This window comes from Zootoca vivipara, chromosome 1 (genome assembly GCF_965207765.1).
Source record: "Zootoca vivipara chromosome 1, rZooViv2.hap1.1, whole genome shotgun sequence".
NCBI lineage: Eukaryota > Metazoa > Chordata > Lepidosauria > Squamata > Lacertidae > Zootoca > Zootoca vivipara.
In genome coordinates, this window is record NC_142582.1 from 10,783,883 (window position 1) to 10,800,156 (window position 16,274).

The following is a 16,274-nucleotide window of genomic DNA, read 5'->3' on the forward strand; positions in this document are numbered from 1 at the left end:
AAATTCTTAGATGTTGCAATTTACCTAATATTTGGAATATTAAGGGAAGATGCCAGGCGCGATGTAGAAATACAGGTTATACATTTTCCTGTTCAGGAGATCAGCTGATAGAGGTGCCATTAAGAAAGGAAGGGGAGCAGAGTCTGGAACATTAAGAGTGATTGACAATGCAAATACTGTCCCCTGTCCTCCCACCACCATCACTCTGAGTAGTGGACAGAAGAGTTGGGAGGGGAAGGTTGCCAGGGTTGCAGGGGTATGGTGTCACCACAGGTAAAAAAAGGTGTCCTTTCTGCATGAGGCTTAGGCTGCGTTTTTTAGCAAGGGTTTTGGGGAAGAAGTGTGGGTCCAAATGCCATGCAGGGTGGTAGAGGGCTGCCTTTGAATCCAATGCCGTGCCCTCTTGAGATGTGATGCTCAGAACCCTCTCTTCATCCAGACTCAGGTTTGAATATGTATAAATAAACCATATTTCTTAAAGGCACTACAGTCTCCGCTGTGCCTTGATTTTCCAATGGAAACACAAACCCTGCCAAGACCCCTGGAATCGTGCATTGTTCAGCAGAGATTGGGGTGGCCTGAACAATACACTGGGGGCGTGGGGTGATGACCTGCAGCTAGACAAGTAGGCAAGAGATCTGTGAATGGGTGTCCCACAGTTTATTTAATGGTAAGTGCAGATCCAGGATTGGGACTGTGGCACCAGAGGGAAGAAGAAGAAGAAGAAGAAGAAGAAGAAGAAGAAGAAGAAGAAGAAGAAGAAGAAGAAGAAGAAGAAGAAGAAGAAGAAGAAGAAGAAGAAGAAGAATAGTTTGGATTTGATATCCCACTTTATCACTACCCTAAGGAGTCTCAAAGTGGCTAACAATCTCCTTTTCCTTCCTCCCCCACAACAAACACTCTGTGAGGTGAGTTTGGCTGAGAGACTTCAAAGAAGTGTGACTAGACCAAGTGGCTAACAATCTCCTTTTCCTTCCTCCCCCACAACAAACACTCTGTGAGGTGAGTTTGGCTGAGAGACTTCAAAGAAGTGTGACTAGACCAAGGTCACCCAGCAGCTGCATGTGGAGGAGCGGAGATGCGAACCCGGTTCCCCAGATTATGAGTCTACCGCTCTTAACCATTACACCACACTAGCTTAACCCTTTCCCCCTGTGCCATTGTACCCACACAAATTGCTGTCTGCCCTGTATGTTTATAACAACTTTGACTCTTGTTACTCTGCTTTACTTTGTAGATGGGTAGATTTCTAGAGTATCAAAAAGCTTGCCTGGTGGTAATATGTGGTATTAAATCCAACCGAAAACAGCATAGGAATAATCTCAATCCCTTTCTTCTTCCAGTAGTTTTGCTTGTTAAATTCTTCTGCTGCTTTTCTCCTATTGTAGTAATCAGACTTCTCCAGGCATTCTTTCCAACATGCGACAAGATTTGTAGCATCAACCTCTTCTTTGTAGGGAGTCTCAGATACTCCTTTGTACATGTTCATCCACCGAACCTTTAGAGGAGACATGCACGACACTGCTATTCAGGGGCGTAGCCAGGATCAAAACCAGGGGTGGCAAGGGGCAGGGCCAAGGCACGGGAGGGGAGGGGCCACAACAGATGTCAAGGCGACAACAGACAATCCACCAGGGCCATCCCAAGCCCATCCAGCGCCGCGGCGCAAAGGCACCCCCGACGCCCCCTCCCCGCACGGGAGAAACGGGAGAGGGGCGCCGACGAGCGCCCCGACGGGCGCGGCATCCCCCGGTATCCAAAGTCCGAAACGGAGCCTTCACTGGCGCAGGAGCCGCCGAGTGCGCAACTCGCCCCGCAGAGCCTCCCTCGACGACCGCGGTGCCCCCGCCAGTGATGCCCTCCACGGCCCGCAAGTGGTGATCCCGGGCGGTGACTCCGGAGCGGGGCCACAGCCCCCCCCAAGCGCACACACCCCCAGCGCAAACCGTGCGGCGGCCGCCCCGCTGGAACGCCAGGCAGCGGAGCGGGAAGCCTCCGCCGGGAGGGCTGCGGGGAGGGCTCCGAGAGAGCGCCCCACCCGAAAGCGCCGCCCAGCGCACGCTCCCTCCACACTCCCCGCCGAAGGCGCCCCACAAGCCTGCCGCCGGGAGGAAGGAGGCGGCCGAGGCGGCGTGGCCCGCGGGGCGAGCAGCGGCCGCCCGGACGCACCCCTCCCAGCTCACAGCAGGCCCGCCTCAAGATCATCGGGCGCCGTGGCTCGAAGGTCCCTCCGGCGCCCAAACATCCTTCCGGCGCCACCCCCGCGCCACACCCCCCCCCACAGACAGGGCTGAGGAGGGGCAACCCCTCCCCCACACCCCGTCGAGGAAGGGGCACGAAGAGAGGATGAGGACGCCGCAGCAGCAGCCACCCGCGGGGAAAGGAGCTGCGCCCCCAGGAGAAGGAGGGCAATTCAAGGGAGCAAAACGCAGCAGGGCGACAGCGGGTCGGCTGCGCTCCCTGGCTCCCCGCCCCGCCTGGCCCCGCCGGAGGGCGCGACGGGGAGCTGGAGGGAGGGCGCGGAAGGCCGAACCCGCGCTCCGCCGGGCTGCGCTCCGCCTCCGCCCCTGTCCACCAGCCCCGCCGGCAGCGCCGCTCTCGCCCACCGGCCCCGCCTCCAGGGGGGGCAACTGCCCCCTCCTGCCCCCCTGCCTACGCCCATGCTGCTATTTCTTCCAAGTTCTTGTAAGCCAGAACATTACACATTAATTACATACGCTGTTGTTTTCCTGCTAAAGAGGTTTTGTATTCAAAAGCTGTTACTACTAGGCAACAGAAACTCACCATCACTGCTTGCTGCAGTTACTTACACACAGAAGCCCTGTCCCAAAATGAAAATGATGGCAATCTTACTCCTGGGCTGGAACAACTCATCCACACTTGTCCCACTGCTTTTCTCTGATGAGACGGCATCTTCCAACACACCAGAGAATAGCAAGCTAGCTTGGGAGGCCTGGGACAGGCCAGGAAGTACACAGTGTTCTTTCTCCAATACTTTGCTGTTTCTTCCCCCTAGCAACTGCTATTTGAGCCATCTGGATCACTTGGCCTAATGCAAGGGTAGGCAAACTAAGGCCTGGGGGCCGGATCCAGCCCAATCGCCTTCTAAATCCGGCCCATGGACGGTCCGGGAATCAGCATGTTTTTTACATGAGTAGAATGTGTGTTTTATTTAAAATGCATCTCTGGGTTATTTGTGGGGCCTGCTTGGTTTTTTACACGAGTAGAATGCGTGCTTTTATTTAAAATGCATCTCTGGGTTATTTGTGGGGCATAGGAATTCGTTCATTTCCCTCCCCCCCCCAAAAAAATATAGTCCAGCCCCCCACAAGGTCTGAGGGACAGTGGACTGGCCCCCTGCTGAAAAAGTTTGCTGACCCCTGGCTTAATGGAATGACAGGCCCTGAAAATGTTAAAGCAGACAAGCAACAACATCAGGACTTTCAAAAACAAAAGCCTAACTTTCAACCCTGGATTTTAACAAGGAATTAGCACACCCAATTTTAATGGGTCTTTCTAACAAAACAGCCTGCAACCAGTGCTTAGTGAGCTCCCTTGCAGAACCCGGCAGGGAGAAAGATGCGGACAAGACTAGAATTAGTTGGCTCTGCCTCCATCTACTTTTTCTGCCCTACCAGTCCCAAGGAGAACCAGGCACCACTGAAGCTTGAAAGCTTCTGGTTGCATTCACAACATCCAGACAGTAGCCTGTAAGAGAGGCCTGCGTACCCTCAGTCTGCATAACCAGCCCCTAATCTCTAAGTAGAATGTCTATGTTTGAAATGGCAAGATGTCACTGGTAGTTTCAGAACCTTTCAGCATGTAACATGTGCCCCCCAAAGGCAAGTAAGTACTCCAAAATCAAGTAAAGATTGCTCTCAAAGTTAGCAGAAGTAGGATAATTTGGGGTGAAATCTACCAGCATTACCTCACAAGTCTGTACTTTAAGTAACTATGAAGAATATTGTGTTGCAGAAGGAGTAGAACAACATTTGCTGCTTTAGTTATGGTCTTTGCCATCCCTTTGTTTCCCAAAGTGAATTGGGCCCAAACTACCACAGTCCTGAGAAAGTTACCGCATTTACTCTAGTCTAATGCACCATCAAATCTAATGAGCACCTCAGTTTTCAGAACCTTGGAACCAAAAAATAGTATTTGCTGGCGAATGTAAATGTGCTATTGAATCTAATGTGCACCCTAATTTTCGCAATGTAATTTGGCCAAAAAAAGGTGCACATTAGATTAGAGTGAATATGGTAGTTGATTTCAGTAAAGGACAGAGTCAGAAAGATCTGGAGTGTTTCAGGGGGAGTAAAGGTAAAGGGACCTCTGACCATTAGGTCCAGTCGTGACCGACTCTGGGGTTGCGCGCTCATCTCGCATTATTGGCCGAGGGAGCCGGCGTATAGCTTCCAGGTCATGTGACCAGCATGACAAAGCCACTTCTGGCAAACCAGAGCAGCACACGGAAACGCCGTTTACCTTCCCGCTATTTATCTACTTGCATTTTGATGTGCTTTCGAACTGCTAGGTTGGCAGAAGCTGGGACCGAGCAACAGGAGCTCACCCCGTCACAGAGATTTGAACCGCTGACCTTCTGATCAGCAAGCCCTAGGCTCTGTGGTTTAACCCACAGCACCACCTGGGTCCCTTTTTTCAGGGGAAGTGGATGGTTTAATTCTGATATGGCTTATATAGGACTAGAATGCCTGCAAACTATAGTTTCACCACATGAGGGAGTGTTTGTAGGCGTAATCTTTAAACATAGACAAGTTTAGTTTCTTCTGATAAACATCCCAGGTCACTTCCAGATGACCTGATTATTGAACATTCACTATGATTTGTTTGCACAAAGTTTTCAGCAAGGTTATATGATGTTGGCTGATTATTGAGCATTCATTCTGATTTGCTTGCAGTGAAGTTATATGACGTCACATCAAGCAATTGTTTCCACGGCAGTTTCCCACCCAGACCAGGAAAAGTCAATTTTGGGGGGAAGCATGGGCGTAGCCCGGGGGGGCAGGGGCCAGCTGCCTCCCCTAAATCAATAAAAATCAATAAAAATACTTAACTGAGGTTCTGCCTCCTCCCCTAACAAAAATCCTGGCTATGTCCATGTTGAGAAGCTTTAATTTTTTTCCATTCACAAGACACAAATCCACTTTAACCCCATAACCTGAATTTGCCAGCACGTGACTGAATCCCACCCACAAAATAGGAACCGTCTAGGAAAGTCCCTGATTAGAATAAAATTATCCCCAAAGAAGGAACAGAAACCATCCAAATACTGAATCAGGTGTGACCTGAAGCTTATTTTCAGTCTCGGCTGATATTTGTCAGGAGCTTGGGGGTTATGGCCAGGGACAATTGGAGGCAGAAGATCCATTTGGCCTGGTACTCAGACTCAAAGAGGGCCTAAAATTTAGACACTTGTTAATTTTTTGACATTTCATAAGCCAACTGAAAATAAACTGGGGTTGGTGGAGGCCTTAAGGGACATTTAGAGGGAAGAATCTGTTGACACAGGAAGGGCTAAGCACCTCTTCTTTCTGCCAAACCTCTCCTGTAAGTGGAGACCCCCATTTATTTATTTATTTGCAAATGTAGGGTTGGGAACATGGATTTGCCATGATAACGTGGTATTGTACCCAAATCACAGTACAGAGCTCCTCGCCCAGCACTTCCTCTGATGGTTCGTTCATTTACCTGGTCATGTGGCATGCCAAGGTGATCTGCCACAGCTGCCACCCATGTTTCTGCACAAAGGGCTGTCTGTGGGAATCCAAATCCTCGAAAGGCAGTGTTCGACGGCAAGTTAGTCTTACAGGCCCATCCACGGCTTCGGAAGTTGGGGATATCATATGCGTTGCAACTCTTTAGCACAACATAGTCTATTACCTAATGCATGGGGATAGATAACAAACCTGTTAATCACAAGTACTGCATCTTATGGAGTTGAATGTGGCAAACAACTGAATTGTGTGTACACCTGGATGCATGTACATCCAGGTTCCATATTTCTTTATCCACAGAGCAATCCAAGGGCTTGTCTACACTGGAGTAAAATGTACACACACATGCCATTAATGTATGGGTGTCCACATAAACACCCTCCGCATCCCAGTATTGTTCCAGTATTGTTTCCCTATTTTAAATGCATAAATATATGCTCCGTACCTGACATTGAAAAGACAACAACATGGGCAGCAGGCAAGACTCTCTGAGGAGGGCATTCCACAAGTGGGCACCAGCACCAAAATTGGAATTTACTTCTCAGTAAATATGCATGAGACCAGGCTATAAGTCTTGTAATCAGGGTTACTTGACTTTGTACTTAGGAAATCTATATGCCATGCTGTCAGAGAGTCACATTCAAAGCACCTGTAAATGGCACTTCATTCTGTGAGGAGACATTCTCTCCAGCTACTAGGTAAAGCTACCCAAGCTGGCTTCAAACGTTGCTGTTTTTTTGGAACCTAGTACACCACCTAAATTGTTAATGTAAAAGCTGCCTAGCTTCTCCGGGTTCCTGTTTCCTACTCATCAAGAAACCTGCATGTTTCTCCTAAGGATGGAGAAAGATCTGGGTAATCAGCTGGATTTCATATTCTAAAGGGGGGGGGGCGGCTCAGTCATAATATATTTATCCTTCCCTGCATCCTTAGTGCATTCTGAAACTTCCAAAGAATCTCTAAAAGAGCCTCAGTTGAATGGCTCCTCCCACCTCTCACATTCCATCTTATGCTTGTAACTGAGGCTGTGTACGGAGGCATATCTAGGCTCCCCTGCACCCTTGGCACAGAGCTGTATCAGCGCTCCACATCCTTTGCAACCTTGGCAAGGAGATGCATCAGCGCTCTGAAGCTGAGAGAGATCATGGACCAAAGTGTTTCAAATCTTGTTATCCCGTATTGATGATGAGGGCTGTGACTGCGAGAGGAAGACTTGCTTAAGGCTCCCTAGTAACTTCATGTCAGAAATGAGATCCAAACTCTGAAATCCTGTCATGCGTGAATCACCCCTTTCTCATTCCATTTTCCACTTGTGAATTCAACGTGCTGCCACTGAAAAACTTACCATTTCTGATTCATCAGGTGTACACCCACCATTTACGTAGAACAAAAGATCAACAGCTTTGATTTTGCCGTCATTCATGAATCCCACCTAAAAATGCAACAGCGTATTGCAGTAGTTAAGACACATCAGACTCATGCTTCATTCTCTGAACTGTGTGAATTTATCTTAGAAACCGCTGGTGTTTCTTTTAACTTATTAGGTTCCCCTTGCAAAGGATAAATCTGAGAAGATGCTTGATACCTTCCATCTATCCTGTACATACATCATATTTCCCTTTTTACCATACCATGCACCCCCGACTTCTGCAAGGTATTAGTGCCTTGTCTGGGGTCGATATTACTGTTACTCATTTTGCAATGAAGGGAAAGCCAAAAGTCTTTTGATAAATAAACAAATATTTTTGGGTCAAAATAATCCTCTTGGGGAAGAGTAGGGAGAGATACCTCAAGGACTTAGCCCAGTGGATGTGCAAAATCTAGTTCAAAGCATGGGGAAGTTTTGCCTGTCACTGAAACAGAGCTTGTAAAAATCAGTATTACTTACTTTATATTGCCCCCAAAGAGGATGTCGACCTCCAGGTATTAGCATGTCATCATCTCGCTCCATGATAAAACGGACTGGGCGGCCAGTTCTAAGCCAAACAACAAAGACTTAGGCTACCTTCAAGGTAAGCTGTTAGCAGAACAGCTCCACAGACATCCTATTTGTCTGCTTCTATTTAGCATTTTGATCTGTTTGCAGTGAGGTTATATGACAATAAGCACTCGTGCTGACTTGCTTGCTCAGTGTTTATCTTCCTGTTAAGCACCCATTGATTCCGCACTTTGCAGTGCATATGTTGCACCAGGGAAGCAGGGTGCTTTAATCTGCTTTTATTGTACAAACCTAATTTCTAGTATGTCCTTGAATCGCTCCTGCAAAATACTGACCCCTGGAGGCAAACAATAAGGAGATGCTGACTGGGTGTTTTTAAGTTATAAAACATGCACGCCCTGTCATAAGCTGTGTGGGCATTGCCTTTCCTTTTTGGAAAATACAGAACATCTATAAAATTCTATTGAAAGAGGTTTTGTATATGAACAAGGCAGTTGTCGTTTTAGTGGATGTGAGGGGCAAGGGATATCGCGAAGCCCCTCCCCTCCTGAGTTCCAGCCCAGCCCCGAGCGAGGCTGAAAAAAGGGAAAGCTCCAGCTCAAGTGGGGAAACAGGAAGTGGTGTCCAAGGCTCTGGCAGGGTAGAAGAGCCATCGTCCCAGGTGGGACAGGAAGGGGGAAGGAAGGGGGGCAGACCAGTCCCCCCAACTCCGGAACTGCGCAGAAAGCGTCGGGGGAAGAGGATGGGTCTCCCCAAGTTGTTATGCTGGCGCAAGACGCGCCAAAAGCCACTTGGAGGTTCTGATTCAAGCTGAACAGATGTGTCTTTGTAAATAGCACTGCCATCAGCACTGTAAATACTCAGCACCAATAAAAGATAAAATGCAGAGCTGTGTAGAGTCGTTACTCTGAAGTAGCCTACTCCGGCCACCGTGACAGTTGCTTTCAGCAAAATCACAGACAACTGCAACACTTACTTATGTGCAGCAACTGCTGCAGCTGCGGCAAAAAATGAAGGTTTTGTACTCTTTCCCCCAAAAGCTCCGCCAACTCGCTTTGTGTGGGTCATGATCCTATTGGCTTGAACATTTAATGTTGAAGCCGCTGTTTGCTGCAAAAAAACAAAGAAAATAAAAGCATTATCACTTTTTTTAAAAAGCCTTGTATTTCCCTAGATCATTAATAGCATGTTTACTCCAGGTGTACATATTTAATTTTATCTCCTTGCATTTCCAGTACATACTAATTGCCCTGCATTACCTTTTGTGAGCTCAATCTTTTAATTGAAAATACTGCACAATTTCCAGTATATTCTGGCTAAAACATGCCCCCCCCCCCAATAAAGTCTGGCTGGTAGGGAAACGGTGAGATAGCTTTGTTCAGGAGACAGATTCTGCTACAACAAATTAGGAAAAAAAGAACCACCACTGCCAAACAACAGCAGCATGTCTATAGAGAATGGATACACATGCTGAAAGACAGAAATTCAGCATGTGTGTATATTTTTGTGTGTAGAAATTAAAAGATGACAGCTACCAAAGGAACACGGACCCTGGGCAAGTGCCCGAAATCCCCAGAATCTTGCAGAGAGTGGAGGTGGCACCCAACTTGCTCTGGCACCGGGAGCGGAGAGCAGGCGGGATGGGGCTGGCATGCGCCCCAGGGGTGGGGCGTGCGTTCTGGGAGCGTGACACACTGCCCGCAGGGGCGTGGTGTGCGTTCTGGGGGCAGGGACCGATGCCTGAGGGGTGTGGCTCCCAGCATGGGCGGGGGGCAGCTGCAATGGCACCCCACCGGGATTGCGCTGCCGGGGGCGCTGTGCTCCCATCGCCCCCCTCTTCCTACGCCCCTGCAAATGCTGTTGTTTTTAATTAGAAACATCAACAACTGATTACATCCAGTTTAAGACTCTTTTGTGCCAGTGGGGTCCATCTCGTGTGTACTGCTGAAACAGTTGTGGAGTTTCCCCCAGTCAAAGACAAAGTTCAAAGTTGCCTCACCTGGACTCTCGAACCAAATTGGGTAGACGTGTATATATCCATTTCCTTATCCTCTTTTCTTGGAACGACAAACACACTGTCTGTTTCCAGGTAAAAATGCTCTTGCCCTCCGACATGGATTTCACCTGTTAAAAAAACAATTGCATGGCTAATTTGATTAGATTTGTACCTCACCATACTACGCAACACTTCATTGCATGTCTTAGCATGTAGGCTTGATAAAAGGGGTTGGTTAAGACGAGCAGGAACAGCAAACAGATTGGTAGAGAGGCACTGAAGGGCAACCAAGAAGAGCACCAAAGAAAATAAAATATGAAAAACTACTCAGAGGACTAGACTGGTGTGGACAAGGGGGGAGCTGATGAGTTTATACAGTCGTACCTTGGTTGTCAAACTTAATCCGGTCCGGGAGTCCATTTGACTCCTGGAATGGTTCAAAAACCAAGCCGTGGCTTCCGATTGCCTGGAGGAGCTTCCTTCACTCAATCAGAAGCCGCAGAAGCCCTGTTGGACATTTGGCTTCCAAAAAACATTCACAAACCAGAACACTCACTTCCGGGTTTACGGTGTTCAGGAGCCAAAATGTCCGAGTACCAAGGCGTTTGACACCCAAGGTACGACTGTGTGTCTGTTTTAGGAAAGGCTTTGAGTTTCTGTTTCCTCTTCGAGGCAACGGCCGTGCTTCTGCTTCTCCTTCTTCTTGGAGCTGAGGTGGTGTGCTATGCAGCTCTTCAAAAATTAGACTACAGTATTTCTCTTTCTGTGTGAAAATAACAATAAAAATATTTTACAAAATGGGGGGGAGGGAATAGGCTGCAATCCTCATACCTGGTAGTAAGCTCCATTGAGTTCAATAGGGCTTACATCTGAGTGGTGTCTGAGAGTGGTGTCTGAGCCGTTTATACGGTAATGCTGGGGTGCTTGAGGAATTGGTTCCCTACAAAGGTCAGCTATCCTGTGGATTTTGACCTCCTAGTTTTATGATGCAATTTGTGGATGTGTTTTAGGTTAAATAGAAATGTGAATTTAGAGCAAAAATATGTTAGAAATATGTATTTTGTGAGAAAATGAATACAAAAATACAAATTTTCATGCTGTTTTGTTGGTTTTTTAAACCACAGATTACTGCAAAAAAGAACAAAACTGGTTGTTTTTTTAAATGAAAACATGCAGAATTAACACAGACCCAAAGCAGGCTGATCCATGAACCCCTATTGTGAAGATATCTAAGTGTATTGTGTTTTACCTGGACAGCAGAGCCAGGCTGGGGACGGGCGGGCGGGGGCAGTAAGTCACAGACTCTCTGCCACAGACTCTCCCTACTCACTAAACCCTGTTACCTCTTCAGCTTCCAACACCTCCTCTTCCCAGTCTTCTCCCTCTGACCACTCATTGTTGTCCCACCATCACTCCCTGGGCTCTGAGCCTTCTTCCCTGGTGGCTTCCCAGCTGGTTCCTCTCACCACTCCTCTGCATCCAACCAGTTCATGACATGGATAAATGGATCTTTGCCATGAGTGTCCACTCGTCAGGGTTTTACTCTTGTTTTAAATGTATTTGTTGTTTTTGTGTTTTTACCGTTTTAAATTATATTGTGTGTAAATCAATGGTGCTTTAGAAGGTGAAGAAGAAGAAGAAGAAGAAGAAGAAGAAGAAGAAGAAGAAGAAGAAGAAGAAGAAGAAGAAGAAGAAGAAGAGGAGGAGGAGGAGGAGGAGGAGGAGGAGGAGGAGGAGGAGGAAGAAGAAGAAGAAGAAGAAGAAGAAGAAGAAGAAGAAGAAGAAGAAGAAAGAAGAAGAGCTGAATTGAAAGTCTTTCTCATCTCTGATTCACACAGCTATGTTTTCTGCATAAGGAGTGCTCATGGTACAGTCACCAACCGGTAATCATACCAATCTGTGATAAATTTAAATGAAATGTAAATGGATAGACTGAACCTGCTTGCTGCTATGTCACGAGAACCCCATGCATTGCTGATAGCACCCTACCTTCAATGATGTTCTCAACATTCTTAAATGATTCTGTAACGTTTCCTCTTTCTATTTTCTTTTCTTCTGTCAAGAATGACTTATGCTTAACTGCCTCCTGAAAAATAGGAGGAAACAGAGCATTCAGTCCCAGAACACAAAGCACTATGTCGTCGTCATCATCACTACCATCTTACAGTTCTTTCAGATGCACTGATATTCTTTCAGAGTATAAAAAAGGTAAAGGGACCCCTGACCAGTAGGTCCAGTCGCGAACAACACTGGGGTTGCGGTGCTCATCTCGCTTTACTGGCCGAGGGAGCCGAAATACAGCTTCCGGGTCATGTGGCCAGCATGACTAAGCAGCTTCTGGCGAACCAGAGCAGCGCACAGAAATGCCGTTTACCTTCCCGCCGGAGCGGCACCTATTTATCTACTTGCACTTTGACGTGCTTTCAAACTGCTAGGTTGGCAGGAGCTGGGACCGAGCAACGGGAGCTCACCCTATCGCGAGGATTCGAACTGCCGACCTTCTGATCGGCTAGCCCTAGGCTCTGTGGTTGCACTGATTTTACTCTAGCTAAGGAGTTGGCTCATGCCTGATCAGAAACTAAACAATAGGCTCTTTTCCTGTTCATCATATCCCTGTTGTTCAAAGATCTGTGTCCAAAGTGCTGTATGGGAAAGAACTATCTCCAGAAATAAACAAATATATTAAAAAAAGACCCTTAGACTGTCTCAGGCATCCCAAAATCTGCCCTTTTTCATGTTATGGTGAAGGCATTTGGTGTTCTTTGTCCATCCGTTCATGTAGCACTCAACCCCCATTCTCGTATTGTTCTTTGAAAGTTGTATCCACTTTTGCGGCTCCCCAGTGAGTATTATTACATGAGTAGTTCCTGTGAGAATGGGGAACACATTTCATCCAGAAAGCAGCTGGAGGTGTAGCACAGTAATCAGAGTGCTGAGCGTTGAGCCTCAGCCATGAATTTACTAGGCGTCTTCAAGTGAACCAATATCGCTCAACCACCTTACCCCACAATCTATCACATGGGGATAATGATACTGACATCTTATAGGTTGTTTTAAAGGTTGCTGAGATACTACATGCCAAGGGTGGGGGACTGTGGCCCTTCAGATGTCACTAGGCTCCGACTCCCAATAGCCAATATGGCCAATGGTTGCAGATGATGGGAGTTGTAGTCCAACATGTGTAGGGCTACAGGTTCCCCTCGCCTGCTGTATGTAAAGTGCACTAAACGGTCTGAGGTACAGTACTCTACAAATGCTAAGTACGTTTGTATGTACTCTGTCATCCTGACATTGCTGAAAGGAGGCTATACTTATGGACCTTGCCTCTTTCTCAAAGACACACGTCTGATTCAAGGGATGGCAGAACAACCTAATAAGCCGATAAGCCCTTTGATTTGAAATTCAGAACTATAAAATACATGCACACAGTGGCCACATTTGGATGACTAAAGCTCATCTGAACAACCTGCAATACAAATGTGCATCAGTTTGGCTTAATCTCCTGACTTGCTCCAATGCCATAGCTTCTTGGTTCAGACAAAACGGAGAACCGTGGTTGGTGAAATCCTTCCTGGCTTGTTTGTTTGCTTGCACAAAGGCATGAGTTTGGGGTGGTTGGTGGGGAGCATTTTGGTTACACAGCTTATTAAGATATGGTCATCTGAATGCTATCAGTGTTAACCTATAGGCTGTCAAACCAAGGTATTACATGTTCCAATAGTACCCTTAAGACTGAAAGGTCATGCTGATCCTATGCAGGTGTGTGTTTGCCATCCCACTTCTTTGCCTCAGATACAAGATGCCTTTGGAAGGTATTTGAATACTATGAATCAGTCAGCCACGGAGGACTGCTATTTTTATTCCTGACTTTGGGCTTTATCTGGCAGGAGGAAACTAGCTGGGCCATTGCCTTGGCTTTTCTAATGTTTTTATCCAGTGCTTTTGCAGCCTTATTGCTGTATCCGGGTTCTGTGTTGCACCCAGTAAGAAAATGACAGGAAGCAGCCAATGGAGACTCCGGGGTTTCTCTTTAAAGGAGAAAGGCTTTATTTGCAAATAAGGTACTTGGCAAGTACAAAGCAAGTACAAAGGAATGATTTTCCAAACTCAATTCTTATACCCTTTTCTGAATATGATTTCCTAAGACACAGGCGCAGGATCTAAAGCATCCACGCAAAGGCAAAAGGTCAGAAACATAGAACATAGACGCACTATGGTGGTCTGTGCATCCTTTCCCCTTCCTCCACATCATCTGTGCATGCCGTCAGTTACTTATCTCTGACTTTCTCCCTGTGCCCTTGGGTATGTTCCCTGTCTGGGGCAGCTTAGCGCATCATTCCCTTCTGATAAGGGAATCCTTTGCTGCGAATGTTTTCCTTTGGCAAGGCTGCTCTGTCTTCCTGCAATGTCTCCTTCTCAAGGTTTTTACTTCATTGGGGCCTCTGGCATAACGCAGGGTGTATGAGTCAGGCCCCACTTTGGGATTCCTAAGTCAACCTTTTACTTGGTTCCTCTCTGAGCTTGAACAGGTATAGTACAGGGATATATTCAATATGCAGCAATAATAAGCTGCATTCAATTCAAATGGCCACCATCATCCCTCCACTTTTTTTCTTTAAAAATGTTTAGGGGTACTCTCATTTTGACTCAAGAAAATCACCATTTTCTAGTTCAAATTGGGGGAAATGAATACAGTAAATGGACAAAAGTACAAAGATTCACAAAATGTTTAGGTGTATGTGTCCCCCTGCGTCCCCCCATAAAAAAAGCTCTGTTCTTATCTATTCCAACAGTTAAGATAAAGTGCAAGTAAAGTACACCTTGAAGCTTCACAAATGAGAGGCTGATTTCTTACCTCAATGGTCAGAATCGGTTCCAGTTCTTGGTATTCTATCTTCACTTTTCTTCTGGCTTGCTTTGCACACTCGTAGGATTCTGCAACCACACCGCAGATAATGTGGCCGATATATAGTACCTGCATGACACCCAACCAACAGAAATGGAATGGCTTTACTATACAGATCAACAACAACATGGTTGCTTAATGTACTTCAATAGATTTCATGCTAAGGCTGTGGGTTTCAAACCGTGTTCCAGAGACTATCCTAGGGTCCTCTGGAAGCTTTTCAAGCACAGTGAGGATATTAGTAACAGCAGGTGAATTGCCCTGAATGGCAGCTTGCTTACCACTACCAACCTTCCTCTTCAATGTACAGCCACAGAGGAAGGGTGGGCATAATCTCTGACCTCAACTGAACTGAGGGCCCACCCTAGAAGACTCATCAGAATTCTCTGCAATGACCAGCTGTCAAGTGGATATGTAAGAGGTTTGCCAATGAAAGCCTCTGGTAAAGTATATATGTGGCATTTGTTGTTGTTGTTGTTGTTGTTGTTGTTATTTAGTCGTTTAGTTGTGTCCAACTCTTCAGAGTGCCTGGCATGCTCTGGTCCATGGGGTCTTGAAGAGTCGGACACAACTAAACGGCTTTTAAAAAGGGTATATATATTGGAGACCAAAAAATATACAGTATATAGAATGACAACATAAACATTTGATTTTTTAAAAAACAATCATTTCAAATTCATGACAATTAAGGGGTGAAGATTGGGCTTGCGTCTAATTTTATGGGATAGTGGCTAAGAGGCAGTGAATTTCAAATTCCCAACTCAAAAGTAATCTCTACCACATACCCAAATAGGTGGCCTTAAATAGCCCAGTACCTCCATCTGATATATGGGTTAATAATATTGACCCACCATACAGGGTTGGTCTAAGTAAGGAGTTCTATTTGCAGGATCCTATCTCAAAGGGTTATAGCTCTATGGTAGAGTGCATATGCTAAATGTCCCAGCATAATGGAAATTCACCTCTCCTCCTTCAATGTGTGCCCCATAACACCCCCCAAATTTGCTCTGGAGGGTTGGGGGAGTCCCCAGAATAGATTTAGGGGGATGCAGAGGGAGAAGAGTTTCTGCTGCACAAGGAAAACCTTCGCGTTTGCAGAGTCTTCGCCTCAGTGCTATGTTGAACAAAAGCCTTTAAAAGACATTTAGGTATGTTTTAATCATGCATTCATGGATCCTTCAAACAATGATTCAGACACAGACAGTGTGGGGCCTCTTGCACATTTAAGGGTTGCCTAGAACTGAGATTTTCACTATTTGACTTTCCCTGTCCAGGAGCGATGGTGATGGAAGATGCTACAGCTAGTAATTACTTTCCTTCCTCTGGAAGTTTGTTAGTTTTTTCCTCCAAAGCAACTCGGTTCTAGTGGTCTAGTCATGCCCAAGGAATTGCAAATGTGTGCCTTTGATAAAGAAAAAAATATTTCTAGGGTATCATTCTGGGCCTGCTTATCTCTGAGTAGATGTTGGATAGGAAGGCAAAAAGCTCAGAAAGTACCTCTTCGCTAGCAAAAACTTCCTCTTTTCCATCACCATTCTTCCCTGGAATATCAGCTGCTGTTACCACGGCAACCACCCCTGGTTCTTCTAAGGCCTCTGACACATCAATGGATCTGGAAAGGAGAGATAAATAGAACACTTTTGTTCCAATGGGTCGCAGTGATCAAAAATGATGGCAAGATGAATTTAAGAAATAAATGAT

The 16,274-nt window shown here is 46.4% G+C and overlaps 1 protein-coding gene across 1 annotated transcript in view; it reads right to left on the minus strand.

Annotated features, from left to right (window-relative positions):
* The window catches only part of LOC118095633 (aldehyde oxidase 4), a 58,449-nt gene that overhangs the window by 11,895 nt on the left and 30,280 nt on the right, over window positions 1-16,274 (minus strand). Inside the window, exons 18-26 of the mRNA XM_035136882.3 lie at window positions 16,071-16,185; window positions 14,523-14,642; window positions 11,657-11,753; window positions 9,671-9,795; window positions 8,648-8,781; window positions 7,621-7,708; window positions 7,078-7,164; window positions 5,707-5,898; window positions 1,271-1,498 (exon numbers count right to left, since the gene is read on the minus strand). Of these exons, the coding sequence (XP_034992773.3) occupies window positions 1,271-1,498; window positions 5,707-5,898; window positions 7,078-7,164; window positions 7,621-7,708; window positions 8,648-8,781; window positions 9,671-9,795; window positions 11,657-11,753; window positions 14,523-14,642; window positions 16,071-16,185 (1,186 nt within the window). The remainder of the gene's footprint in view (window positions 1-1,270; window positions 1,499-5,706; window positions 5,899-7,077; window positions 7,165-7,620; window positions 7,709-8,647; window positions 8,782-9,670; window positions 9,796-11,656; window positions 11,754-14,522; window positions 14,643-16,070; window positions 16,186-16,274) is intronic.